General features: G+C 42.2%; 1 protein-coding gene across 1 annotated transcript in view; it reads left to right on the top strand.

Annotated features, from left to right (window-relative positions):
- The window catches only part of Lrp2 (LDL receptor related protein 2), a 195,972-nt gene extending 187,133 nt beyond the window's left edge, over positions 1-8,839 (top strand). The window contains exons 72-79 of the mRNA XM_048345285.1: positions 40-130; positions 678-745; positions 1,749-1,866; positions 2,339-2,468; positions 3,447-3,548; positions 4,792-4,899; positions 7,158-7,229; positions 7,345-8,839. Coding sequence (XP_048201242.1) covers positions 40-130; positions 678-745; positions 1,749-1,866; positions 2,339-2,468; positions 3,447-3,548; positions 4,792-4,899; positions 7,158-7,229; positions 7,345-7,506 — 851 coding nt within the window. The 3' untranslated portion in view covers positions 7,507-8,839. The remainder of the gene's footprint in view (positions 1-39; positions 131-677; positions 746-1,748; positions 1,867-2,338; positions 2,469-3,446; positions 3,549-4,791; positions 4,900-7,157; positions 7,230-7,344) is intronic.
- Positions 8,840-14,163: the final 5,324 nt, after the last annotated feature.

Here is a 14,163-nt window from a genome sequence, read left to right on the forward strand (position 1 = left end):
AGCATGGCTGAGTAACAAGTATGACTTTTCCTTCTACAGCCATTGAACTTCCTGTCACCATGCCTGCGCCATGCAGATGTATGAATGGAGGAAGTTGCTACTTTGATGAGAATGACCTCCCCAAATGCAAGTAAGTCTGAATGCTGAACATCCAGGGGTTGACCTTGCTCTACTGGGGAAATTGAGATGGTAATGGTAGCTGGAGAAAAAGCACAGGAACCTTGCCAATTCACTTATTTTCACATTTTAAGCACTGGGTCTTCCTTTAGGGGAGTCCATGGAGACTAAGGAGGTGCTTCTCCTACTAGAACAGCCTGGGAAGTGGGTGAAAATGCCTATGCTCATTCCCAGGCTTCTGTATTCAGAACAAGCTTCATGAGAACATGTCACAGGAAAATATCACCTTGGAGGCCATCCTCACTCTCTGGGGAGGAGTTCCATCATGTATTGGGTGTGACTGGCCATGTACATTTCCCAGTTACTCCTTTGGAAGTGAATTTCTTGAATCAGACCACTGCTCTTTCAGCAGGATGAACAGAACTTACCTTGTGTGGGCTACCTACCGTGCTTGGCAGACATGTCATTTATCCAATCAGAATGCTGTTGATGAATGTGCTTATACAGTTGCAGTAAAACTAGGGCGACAGGGACAATGAAGGTTTTCTTCTTCCTTCCAGGTGTTCCAGTGGCTACACGGGCGCATATTGTGATATTGGGCTTTCCAAAGGCCTCCCCCCAGGGACAAGTGAGTGTTAAGAATATGAGCAACCTGTAAGGGAAATAAACAAAGATAATGAATTTAATCAAAGGCTTTTTTTTTTGGCCAGTCCTGGGCCTTGGACTCAGGGCCTGAGCACCTTCCCTGGCTTCTTCCCGCTCAATGCTAGCACTCTGCCACCTGAGCCACAGCGCCCCTTCTGGCCGTTTTCAATACATGTGGTGCTTCATGTGTAGGAGGCAAGCACTCTTGCCTCTAGGCCATATTCCCAGCCCTTCTTTTTTGAGAAAATGGATAAAACAGACAAGACTATATAGACTAAACAAAACTAAAAGGGAGATGCAAGAAATTACCATTATGTGAACTTGGTGGGTGTGGGATAATGTAGGAGAGTTGCAAATTCAAAGAGAGCAGTAAAAAAAAAACCAATCCTGTATTTGGAACATGCATCACCATATATTTTACATCTGTGAACACAACTATAAGGAAAGGAAATAGGACTGGGGCATGGCCCAGGTAGCAATGCATCTGCCTAACAAGGTTGAGGTTCAGCATTCATACCTTTGTATTACCAAAGATTGGTAGATAGATAGCTTATCTATGAAGACTAGCAACCTGGATGTAATAGTTGTAACCTCTAAATTGAAAACTGTCATACATTATTTTGTTGTTGTTTGTTTGTGCTGGTATTGGGACTGGAATGTAGGGCCTTGTGTTCTTGCTTGGCTTTTTTTTTCAAGCTAGCACTCTACTACTTGGGCCACAGCTCTACTTCTGGCTTTTTTGCTGGTTAGTTGGAAATAAGAATCTCATGGACTTATCTGCTTGAGCTGGCTTCAAGCTTTGATCCTCAGATCTTAGCCTCCTGCCTGGCTAGGATTAAAGGCAAGAGCCTCCAGGTCCTTGTGAGACATTCTTTTCACTCAATCTTTGAATGATTCTAGGCCTCAGCTTCAGCTTCTACAGCTGAGAGCTAGAATTTCTTTTCCTTGTGTTAATGGTTCTTTGTGTTTTCCTTCTGTGACTGCAGCAATGGCTGTGCTGTTGACATTCCTCCTGATTATCATCATTGGAGCTCTGGCACTTGTAGGATTTTTCCACTATAAGAAAACCGGCTCCCTTTTGCCTGCTCTGCCTAAGCTGCCAAGGTCAGTTGCATTCTGGGGAACATTGATTTGTGAAGCCTGGGGGTCAATATGACCCAGTGAATGAATTAAGTGTTAAAAAAAATACAATGCTCAGCCCACTTTTTCTGCAGAAACGAAAAGTCATGAGGGTTTAAAGCAGTCACCACATGCCACCACATCTTCAAGCTTGAGTGACAGATCATGTTTTGTAGCCCAGGTGGCTGTGCTCCTAGCGGTCATCCAATTGGCCTGAAGCAGAGCCAGGCCTCTGGATAACCCACTGGGTTTGTTCCAGCCATGTCGCTCCTGGGTGTCTCAGGCATTTGGGAATGTCCTTGAATGTGTTCAGGTAGACTAGGGCATGTAACCACCGAGGTTCACGTGCACATCCAAGTGGGAGTTGAACCTTTCCTCTAAGATTTAGCACTGTGGAGGGAAAGGAGCAATTGTAACATTTCTTTAAATAACATAAGTTTGTTCTGGTTACTTCCAGCTTAAGCAGTCTTGTCAAACCCTCTGAAAATGGAAGTGGGGTGACCTTCAGATCAGGGGCCGATGTGAATATGGATATTGGAGTATCTGGTTTTGGTCCTGAGTCTGATATCGACAGATCAATGGCCATGGTGAGTCTGGGTTTCCCAGTGATGATTTGAGGGTTGTCATTTATTTTAGCAAAGAAACACTTCTTATAAAGATTTATAAGTAGCCTTGAGAAGATTGAAATAAAGAATAAACTCGACACTATTTAGACCAAGTTAGATGCATCTACACATATCGGTAACAGTAATAAAATTGAAATTTATCCCTACTCTAAGCCACTCTGTTTTATTGGAACCATAAAGAGTCTTAAGCTTAATTGGAATCTTAATGGGCTTTATGAACAGTTTAAAGGTGGAGCGAGAACATGATTTATTCTTACTTGATGACTTTTTATATCCATATATGTGTGTAATTCTCTACTCCACAATGTGTCATATGTTTTTCCATTGTGTAGCGTTGGGAAATAGTGTATTTAGGGTTGATTGAAACCATGACTTTGACACCTTTGATGTTATAAAAGGCATAGAGTTTGCTTTCTGACCTCATTGCCCCTATCTGTAGCATGGGTATAAGCACAGTTCCTGGGAGGGCCAGATGAGCTACTTCATAAGGCTCTAGTACAGAGGGGAGTGTTCACAATCTGTATTAGGAACCAACTTCCAGTATTTTGTTTTTCCTCTGAAGTTTTCAGTTTTTTCCATGCCTTGAGAACACAACATTATTTGTTTCTTTCTTGTTTTCCCCTCTCCTTATTCCTCCGTTTTATTTTCCTTGTGCTTCCCACTGTCTTCTCTACTGTTCCAACCCCATCACAAAGTGCATTGTTTTACATAAAGGGTCATAGAGAATTGAGTTATAGGAAATATTCTTTTCCTAGACCTCATAACTTAGCACCTTTGTGTTACATGAAATAATGATTTGTCATTTGGAGTCCCTGGGTCTCTCCTGCTACCACTGCATTGTCCCCTCCCCCAGTCTCTTAAGCCCTCTTGGTTTTTAGTGATTTGGGCAAAGCACCCCCCTGTCCACATGGCCTGACCTCTCTTCTCTTCCCCTGCCAGAGTGAACATTTCGTCATGGAGATGGGAAAGCAGCCAGTGATATTTGAGAACCCCATGTATGCAAGCAAAGACATTGCTGTCAAAGTGGAGCTGCCAGCCCAGGTGAGGCACCATGCACCCTTCCTCTGAGGCGTGCTGCTGCTGCTGGTCTCACTCTATGAGCGGGTAGCATTGTGGGAGGCATCTCCAGACCCACTCTTCCCCCACAAAGGACATGTAGCCCATGCCTCGGCCTCCCTCTCTGCAGTACAGGGCTGCCCCAGGACACAAGCCCTGTATGTGTGTATGTATGTGTGTGTGTGTGTGTGTGTGTGTGTGTGTGTGTGTGTGTATACACACATTTCCTTTCATTCAGCCCTTACTATTCAATATCCTTAAGATCAGCTTGGAGAAGAGATCAATATGGGTGAAAAGACCTTTTCATTATGTCTGAACCAATATCCAGAACAACCTGTGTCCACCTGTACCTCCTTTGCCCCTGCAACTATGACATCATTGACAATGAAGAACTTTCGGGGCTCACAGCCACACTCCTTTCAGATTCAACATGTGGCATGTTTTACTAAAATAGAAATAGTTTTCCTAAGTACAGACATATTTGACTCTTGAAATCGTTTTGTCCGACTCTTTCATAGGAGATAGCAAGACTTTAATACTTGATAAAATCGATGTGATAGTTCATCTGGCCTGTTCAGTTAAAATAAATGAGGCCATGTATACAAACACATAGGAAAGTTTGAGAGGAAACAAAATGGCTAGTGTAAACGTGTTAGAAAAGGAGAAAATTATCTGTTCTATGATTTAAATATTCAAAATAATTTGGGTTTAAAGAGGAAACCTGGAATCAAATGAGTATTATACAAATGTGTAGAGGCATATTCTATTATGCTTGTTCTTTAAAAAATTCAGATTCTTTTAAGTGGTCCTCTGAGATCATTAACTTTATCCTGTACATTTAAATATAGGATTCTCAGTCTTCTCATGAGGATTCTCTCTCATGAGTGAATTTGCACCTATCCACGCTATCCTTCTAGTACTTGGCTGCCAGTATAAAATAAGAGTATCTTTTATCCAAAAATGTGGTCAACAATGGGAGCAAAGAGTCACAGAAATTATAGGAATTGTCACTAAAGTGTGGAAGGTATTTGCCTTCTAGGATTAATGGATGCGGTGACTTAGTGGTTGGTGTTTTTGATTTGGGGGTCTGGGTTGTCAGGTTTTCTTGTCCAGTCATGTCTGTGAGAGAACAAGGTGTAAACAGAATCAAATCAGAAGGAATTTATTGCAAATTTGCTTATTACTGAATTATTTCAAAAGTGATTAAGCACCATTGATTTGCTCACAGGTGACTACATCTGAAAATGTGGAAAACAAGAATTATGGAAGTACTATAGATCCTTCTGAGATAGAGCCAGAGCCAGTGCCAACTTCCCCCAGTGCTGATGGAACTCAGGTAACAGTGGCTGAACCCTGAAATAATCTATGTTGTTCTCAGCTCTATTGTTGTTACTGATGGATACCACCAGATGGCACTAATTTACATCCATCTCATCTATTCATCTGCCTTTATCGTTCCTGTAATTGTTAGACCACTCATCCAACTAACATTATTGCTCTCTGTGTGCTGTGCATAGTGTTTAATACTAGAGATTAAAAGAAGAAAAACATTATTTGATAGACTGACATGTAGAGAGAATTTCAGTAAATACATTTGCTGTAAGAGTATTAATGGGTAGTATATACCTAGTTTGAATGCACACACACTCACACACAGTTGTTCCAGAGCTAGCTGTCTGATCCTGATAGACTGTTTTACTTCAGAGCACTCCCATCCCCATGGAATATTGGGTGCACAGTTCCTTGTACCTTAGAAACTGCTCTGTGAATTAGGGCAGTGTGTAATTCCTGGTCCTCTCTAAAATCTTGCACTAGTATTTCTTCTCACTGAGGGTAATTTTTAGAGGCTGGAATCTGACTTCCTGAGTGGTGCCCTGTACAGTATAGGGGCTCCTTTAACGTGGGTTTGTGAATGGTACCATCTACTTCTCCAGTAATTGGGTGCTCTTCACCTTCTGTGATGGTCCTAACTTTCTGAGAGTAAAACACTCCAGAAAATGTGGTAGGAGTAGGCTGTCCCTTGTCTCCTGCCAGGTTTTGAGTCTTGTAGTCAGAGCTGTGGCTAGCAGGAGAGCCACCTTTCCACTAAGAGTGCAATCACCCACCATCATCTGCGGAGTTTCTCTTTGGGCTCTCCAGATAATAATCCTCTGAGCCCCTTGAATATCTGTGGCTGATTCTCAAGACCAGAACTGGACTACTTAATCTTTATGACTCTTGTCTTAAAAGGATCATAAAGGGACCTGCCTCAAGGGGTGGCTGAGATTAAATGAGAAACTTGTAAAACTGTAGGAATAGTTCCTGATGCACAGTAAGCACTCAATAAGTTATTGTTGTTATTGTGATGGTTCCAGGAGAAAAGGAAGGGAGAATGGCTATTCTGCTGCCTTTTCCCCTTTGGTGCTTGAACTTAGAGCCTTGTCGTCGTCTTCTTATCCTCCTCCTCCTCCTCCTCCTCCTCCTCCTCCCCCCTCCTCCTCCTCCTTCCCCCTCCTCCCCCCCCCCCTCCTCCTCCTCCTCCTCCTCCTCCTCCTCCTCCTCCTCCTCCTCCTCCTCCTCCTCCTTCTTTCTTCTTTGTGCTTATCCTGGGGCTTGGACTCAGGGCCTGGGCATTGTTCCTAAAGTTTTCTGTTCAAGGCTAGCCCTCTACTATTTGAGCCATAGCTCCACTTCTAGTTGTTTTGCTGTTATTGCTGGTTAATTGGAGGTAAGAGTCTTACATACTTTTCTGCCAAAGCTAGCTTGGAATCATGTTCCTCAAATCTTAGCTTCTTGAGCAGCTAGGATTACAGGGGTGAGCCACTGGCACCTGGCATGGGATTTGTATTCTTGCTCAACTTTTCAGCTCATGGCTACATCATTTGAGTCATGCTTCCAGTTCAGCATTTTTGCTTGTTAATTGGAGATGAAGCCTGAAGGGCTTTTATATTCTGAGTCTTGATCCTCAGATCTCAGACTTCTGAATAGCTAGGATTATAGATGTGAGTCACTGGTATCTAATTGAATGACTACTCTTGAATTGACCAAAGGAATGTTACGATTTGTCTTTTCCCTCTGGTTTCCAGGAAGCTCTAGAAACATTTTTCCCTCCAGGAAACTTGTGTATATCTCAGCTTCATTTGTCCTTCCTGTACCAAAGTACCAGTAATAATCTGTGTGGCAAAGCTTCTAGATAGTTGCTGGTACAGATTAGATAAAAACAGTTAATGGGGGCCGGGGATATGGCCTAGTGGCAAGAGTGCTTGCCTTGTATACATGAGGCCCTGGGTTCGATTCCTCAGCACCACATATACAGAAAATGGCCAGAAGGGGTGCTGTGGCTCAAGTGGCAGAGTGCTAGCCTTGAGCAAAAAAGAAGCCAGGGACAGTGCTTAGGCCCTGAGTTCATGGCCTAGGACTGGCCAAAAAAAAAAAACAACAACAAAAAACAGTTAATGTTCAGGGACTCTAGGAAGAATTGAAAATCTACCACAGGAGCCTTGCTCCAAATGACTGCTTTTGTGAGAAGATAGTTTACAATCTGAACCAAAGGAAGAGAAACCTATAAAAAACCCCATTATTCAATTTTTATTTCCTTCCTTTTTTAAAATCTAGGCCTCAAAATGGAATATCTTCAAACGAAAACTCAAACAAAGCAGCAACTTTGAAAATCCTATCTATGCAGAGGTAATTTTTAACCGTTGTTCTTAGCTATCTAGCTAAGATTCATCTAAGCACAAAACTGTGACTGGTGTTATTAGTGGACACTAAGGAATTGATTTCCTTTTCATTGTGATTACAGATGGACAATGAGCCAAAGGAAGGCGTGGCTGTGGCCCCACCTCCGTCCCCCTCTGCCCCTGAGAAAATATCTTCTAAAGGAGACCCCACTGTAGGCTACACGGCAACAGAAGACACTTTCAAAGACACTGCAAATCTTGTTAAAGAAGATTCGGAGGCCTAGCCATGTCGGTTACTTAGGGAATAATTAGAAACACACTTTTGCACGTATATTTTTTACAAACAAATGAAAAGAGTTAACATTCAGTACTTTATTAAAAAATGTACAAAAATATATTTTTCTTGGGTTGCCTGGAGTCAGATATGTCTTATGTGTGTGTGTGTTTTTTTTACTCATGCCGTTTCATATTTTTACAAATAATTATCACGATGTACTATATGTATATCTTTGCACTGAAGTTGTCTGAAGGTAATGCTATAAATATATTGTATATTTGTAAATTTTGGGAAGATTATCACATCACTGAATTTGCTAATGAAATGATCTGTTGAATTGTTTGGTGATCATTAGAATGGACTTAGGCCTTTGGTCATGTCTAAAGAAAAGATATTATTTGTGTTTCCTTTGAAGCTGTTCAGGAAAGGAGTCCATTCTTGAGTCCATTAATAAGTGCACCAGCATTTAGCTACTGCTCAAAATTACATGTCACTGGATTAGTAGGTGCATGGCTAGAGGCCATAGTCTGTACAGACATCTGGATTTGCCTAGGGATGCTTCAGACAATATGGAAGTTAGGGATCATGGATCCATCTCACCCGTCTGTACGTTTCTGTTGTCTAGTTACAGCTTCACATGTGTTCTCTGACTAGCTGCCAAATCACCATTGTTATTTGCAATGTCTGAAGGAAATCCTATGTGATCAAACAACATGTCACCTATGCTGAGTTGGTATTCAATTGAATGAGCTCTTTTCCTTAGAGCAACTTAGGCCCTTGCCTAGCATTTCTGGTGATTGGAGCTCAGTAGCTGATTGATTAAAACCAAATCCACATCTTCATAAAGCAAGATGCAGCACAACTTCCTAAACTGCGAAGCCTCAGCTAGAGTTTTGTTTCTGTGTGTGAAGATATCATTCTATTGACTATTTATTTCTTAAGTTGAACATGAATAGAAAGGGAAACCATTCTTATTGAGCCTTTATTTTTCAGGTCCTTTGCCTAAATCTGTCCATTTGGGTCAGGATGTTCTGTATAACCCAGAGTTTCTCATTGTAGCTGGTATTGTCTGAAGAACAAGAACCATGACAGGAATATACTATTTCCACAGCCAGTAGCATTCCTGCCGCTCTGTGCTCATCTTGCACAATTGTTAAACAGTGAATGAATGGGTGGATGGATGGATGGATGAAACGTACTACTGATTATTTTATTCCTGAGCTCTCAAAATATTTGTATTTTGAGTGTTGATTGTAATTACTTTGAAATGTACTTTGATTAGAAAAGCAACTGGAAATGATGCTGCTGAAAATTTTCTAATAAATGTGTATTTTATCAGACATCTGTGTATTTCTTATGTCGCCATTACAAACATTACTGGGCAAAAAGCTTGATTGCTTTCTGCTTCGTGAATTCCATGCCATAAATCCATAGCAAGTTGTTAGAAAAATCCACAAATCTCTGTATTCATTTTGCTGGTATCAGGAATATGTGGGAGTAAATTAATGGGGAAGAAAATAGGACTCTAGGAAGTAGTAGGAAAGTAGACTCAGAGGCAACAACTGCTTTCAACAATAGCATTCATTCACTGCAATGACAGCCAGTGTCCCTATGTGCTAATTACTCAGTCATTTGTCAGGAGGACCAATTCCCAGCATTACTTTCAGCATAGGGGCAAGTCCATCCTTCTGATGCTAATCTCCATGGGCTATGGGAGGTTAGTGTGAAAATGTATGTAAGGAGTGTGGCCCAAAGCCAGGTGCAAAGTGTGCTTTTGATCAGTAGTGGCCATGATTATTATGACTGATGATTCAGAGAGAAAGCAGAAGAGACATCTGAGCCATTTTAAACCGTTTTCATACTGATTTATTGAATTGAAATTCCTTTGTACAACTACTTAGTGACAATAATAATTTAAAAAACTTCTTCAAGTGATTTTAATGCATAGCCAGGGTTGAGAACTACTATTTTAAGTAGAGAAGCTAGTGTTTTTGTTTTTTATCCTCCCTTCCCTTCTTTCTCCTTCTCCTTCATTGTTATTTGTTTTAATTTAATTTTTTGAGATCGGGTCTCTCTGTGTAGTCCAAGTTGAATTTGTGATCCTCCTGTCTCTGTCTCCCAAGTGCCAGGATTACAGCTATGTACCACTCTAACTGGCTCTTTCATGTACTTGTAAATGGAGAAGATGATGGAATTATTGGCAGGGCTTTTGAGAGTATACCTGTCTCCTGTCTGTGAAGGAATAGAAATCAACACAATAAAAAGTTTAGTGTTATCCAGTCACCTGTGCCTCATGGATAAAGTCTAGCTATTTAGGAGGTTGAATCCTAGAGGAATGTGGTTCAAAGCCAGCCTGGGCAGAAAAATCTATGAGATTTCACCTCCAATTAACCAGCTAAAAGCTGGACTGACTAGAGGTGTAGTTGACATGGCAGAGTGTCAGCCATGAGCAAGAGAGCTAATATAAAATGTGAAGCCACAAGTTCAAGCCTCCTAACTGGCAAAACCTCCCCAGATTAAATAAGGTAGTGCCTTCCAGGTGATTGGAAAGGTAACAAACACCCCATAGGTGGGGAAACCCAGGCTGAGAAAGAAGGAAATGCAAATTCAGGCCATAGTCTAGAGAGCTGAACCACACATGACTGAAATCACCTCCCCTGAAGGCTTCTAAGGCTCTTGTCTTATATCAGCATTTCTTGTTCCAGTTCAGTGGTTAAGGCCCTTGCATTAATATTCCCCTAATGATGCTGTGTGGATATTCTCCTTTCCTGGGTTTCTAGCCCCAACCACAAGGGACTAGAGTTAGTGAAGTTCTTATTTGTTGATTTCCCTGAGCTTGATTATGGTAGCAATGGCCCTGGAAGAATTTTTAGCAGCATCTCCCGCAAGAAGGATTAGAACTCCCTGCATTTGCCCTGACAGTGATGAGACTTCACACAGGAACAGCAAGGAAGAGTGTGTTCCCAGCAAGACAGCTGCATGTGTATTGCATTTTTTTTTAATGAGTTGGTTTAATTTCAAGATGATACAGAACGCAACAGTAGAACAAAGAGCAGATTCTGCCAGAAACCTAGGCTGGGTTGACTTTCAATTTATAGCTGAGGTAGGAATGGCTGACAAATTATAGACTGAGCCACTGTAGGATTGTTTTTTTTGTTTTAAAAAGTTGTTCTTAATGTTCAGAGTCCTAAACAAAACTTCATTCTACTTCTAGGTGGCAGAGATGTTACGAAAGGAAATCCAGATGTTTAGTGGGAATGGAATCAAGGATCACCATCATCTCAGGAACAAGGAACAACTTACTTTTGCCAGATTTCTTAATTCTACCTGTGGTCAGCGGCCTTCGCTTTCAGTTACTGGAGTTTCTTCTGCTCCTCTTTCTGTTTCTGCTTGAAGGCCTTGTCTTCCTTGTCCATCTCTTTGGCCTGCTTCTTGGGCTGCTTCTTGGGCTGCTTCAGGGGCTTCTTCTTGCCACCTTCTCAGCGGGACATGATGCCAGCCGCGCCTTCCCCCTGTGTATTGCTTTTAGATGTTTCTTTTTTGGGGTGATGGAGGGTGTAGGGGGGTGCAGAGGAGGGTGACTTGTAAGAATAAAGCATTGAGAAGGAAATGTTTGGGAAAATAAGCACCCTCCAGCTCTTCCTGCTACTGTACTTTGCCATCGTTTCCCCCCAAAATGTAAAGGAACCAGATTCATTCTGAGAAAGGCAATGAGACTTGATTTACAAAACAAAAGCATGGACATGTAAACTGTGGAGATAGGATGTAGGCTTTGGGCTGGAGAGTGTATTTATCCTGCCTTGGCCTTTGCCTCGAGCCTTGTTTGAAACAGCACATACAGACTCCAGTCACAGAAGCAAGTAGGATTTCTCCAGAGCTGCTGACCTCTGACTAACTGGCCAGAGGTCAGCGTCCCCTCCCCAGAGGTCAACAGCTTTAGAGGGAAAGTGAAGGAGTTGGACAAGTTGAGTTTCAAGTTCTCCTCAAGCTTTCAAGTCCAAGAGCTCAATAATTTATCTCCCCTCCAGTCTTCATTTGGAATTCAGTTAATTTCAAACTCACTGTTAAAGTAAATTCTAAGCTTGTTATACTAACTTCAAAGAAACTTGACTCCATGATAACATTTTTATTTTTATCTGCAAATACTGTTTCTTTCTGGCTGAACTGTCATAGAGGTGCACTTTAGAATATTAGTACTATTACTCAATTTTAAGTATCTGAAGGCCTGGCCTGGCCATATCAGGGCTGAAAGGTGTGTGTGTGTGTGTGTGTGTGTGTGTATTTCAGGGGACTCATGCAAATGTTCTTATCAATCAATGGCTCCAGGGGACTTTCATAGGATTCTAAACCCACACTGAGTTTCTTACACACAAGAGGGACTTGACTACCTTTCTCTTCTTTCTCCTCCCCTGAGTGAGCATCTTGGGAAGATGGCTAGCACCCACAACTAGCCCTTGATACTGAGCTTGGTGCACACTAGAAGCCAAATACATGCTAGCCAAGTCAATAAATTGGAAAAAAAAGAAGGCGGAAAAGAAGTCCTCTTAGTGTCCAGAGACAGATGAATGATCCCGTTGATGCACATGTCTTGTCTAGTTCACAGGACTTAATGAATGGAATGCTACTCTGATTATGATTGGGTGATAGCATCCTTCCCCTACTAAATCAGGTCCTAAGGAATAGGCAGTGCCCACATCCTACTGTTAGCATCCATCTCCCCCTGAGCAGGGCAACCCCTAAGGCCAGCTGATCGAGCAAATGGAGCATTCCAGTATTCATGGGGGAGAAACACTTTGATGCAGAAGAGACAACTCATTGGTAACTCTGCTCTTTCTATTCAGTTAATGCACGCTTTATCATTACACACTGTGAATGATGCTTGGATTCATCCTTTTGTGAAGCTAGATGAACTCCGTAGGACTTCAGGAGTTTCTGGATGCTGTAAAGGTGGGGGGGAAAGAGGAAAAGGAAGGGTAGAAGGAAAAGCTAGGTTGTGAACCAATTGCATGGAGGTCTCAGCAAATCTTACTGGATGCTTGGGAGCTTGGAATGGGACTTCTGAGCTGTCCCAAATGGATGCAGAGAACAAGTCTGGATTTCTAGGTTTCCAGACATTGGCCACTGGCCACTCCCATAACCATGGTGAAGAAATGCCTGCTCAAGTCCACTATGAGGCATAGCTCTGAGACTTCAGGAGGGACATAAGAGTGACTTCAGCTTCCATCTGATGCTGCCACCAAATCTGAGCATTTGGCAGAGAACAGAGAACTGTTGCCTAGCAAGAATGATGTTTCATTTAGCAAAAGATGGCTTAACCTACCAATAAAAATGACCTGGCTTCCATTTGCCAGATCTGCCATATTTGGAGCAGCTATCCTAAAATTCAGCACCTAGATTTCCAAATCCACACACGTGTACTCTTTCTCTGTGTCTCTCTCTGTCTCTCCTAGTCACAGCATACCTTCACTTTTATTCGTTCCCCTTTCTCTGTTAGTTTAATTTTTCAGATGAGTCTGAGGCACCTTTCAGGGTGGGAAGTTGGTCCTTTCTGTGCTGCCTTGAAGAAAAGAAGGCAGGGAGGAACAGAGCTTGAGCTTTGGGGTGAGGAATCTCTGTGGGAAGGAGGGATGGAAGGTAGCAGGCCTCTTTCTCCGTCCTAATCCCTTTGGTCATCAGAACTATGAGGAAGGAGATGGCTAACAGTTTAATGAGAGACAGAATTTAAAATGGAGCTAGATGGCACCTAGAGTTTTATAGTGTGGAAAGAGAGATATTCTGGTCTTGAAGACAAAAAGGGCATTCTGATGTCTCACATTAGCTAAAGAAGCATGGCCTAGTTGTTTCTATTTGCCTTTGCAGGGCAATGAGCCTGAGAATGAAACCCATGTTTGTTCCAGAAAGGTCGAGGCTCTTGGAGACTATGCTGGCCCTGAGCTACTGTGACTGTTTTCCAGAATTTTCAGGAACCCAGCCACCATCAAGGTATCATTAGTTGCTTCTTTAGTTCATTGGCTAGAGAATGTTGCCTGTCTCATAGTAGTTTGTGCGGGGAAATGTATTCCTAATTTTACATGTGTAAAATATACTCACCATTGAGATTCCAGGTAAGAGCCATTTAAGAAATCTGTTGTTGTAAATGATTTGAAGGTAGGATTGCCTATATGCCAACTTAACCTCTTTGATGAATGCCCTTCTTGAAGCTGTGAGAAGGCTTTGGAAGACTCTGCTTGGATCTCGGGAGGCTGCCATCACATAGGCAGTCCCTACTTTCCACATATGGCTCCCAGACTTCTCTCCACACCTTGACTTGGGGGAAATGGAAATTGAGTTACTGGAGGACCCATAGATTCAGCAGACAAGAGGGGAAGGATGTAGGAAAAAAAAAAAGCAAGCACAAATTGGACTTTTGAGACCATGATCTGGACCTCATCTGTGGTGGGAAAATCAGGGAGCTGGTTCATAGATCAGGCTCAGGGCTCAGGCTCTGCCAAAAGCCTGCTGTGGAAACCTGCTCTCATGACTTACCAGCCATGTTCTTGGGACATGTTGTTTAATGTCTTTATAATCAAGCATTTTCCTGAGCAAGAGGCTACAACGGTATCAGCTTCCCACTGGAACTGAGCTCCATGAGGACTGAAGCATTTATGTCATTTGTACTGAAACC

Source organism: Perognathus longimembris, chromosome 4, assembly GCF_023159225.1.
Source record: "Perognathus longimembris pacificus isolate PPM17 chromosome 4, ASM2315922v1, whole genome shotgun sequence".
NCBI lineage: Eukaryota > Metazoa > Chordata > Mammalia > Rodentia > Heteromyidae > Perognathus > Perognathus longimembris.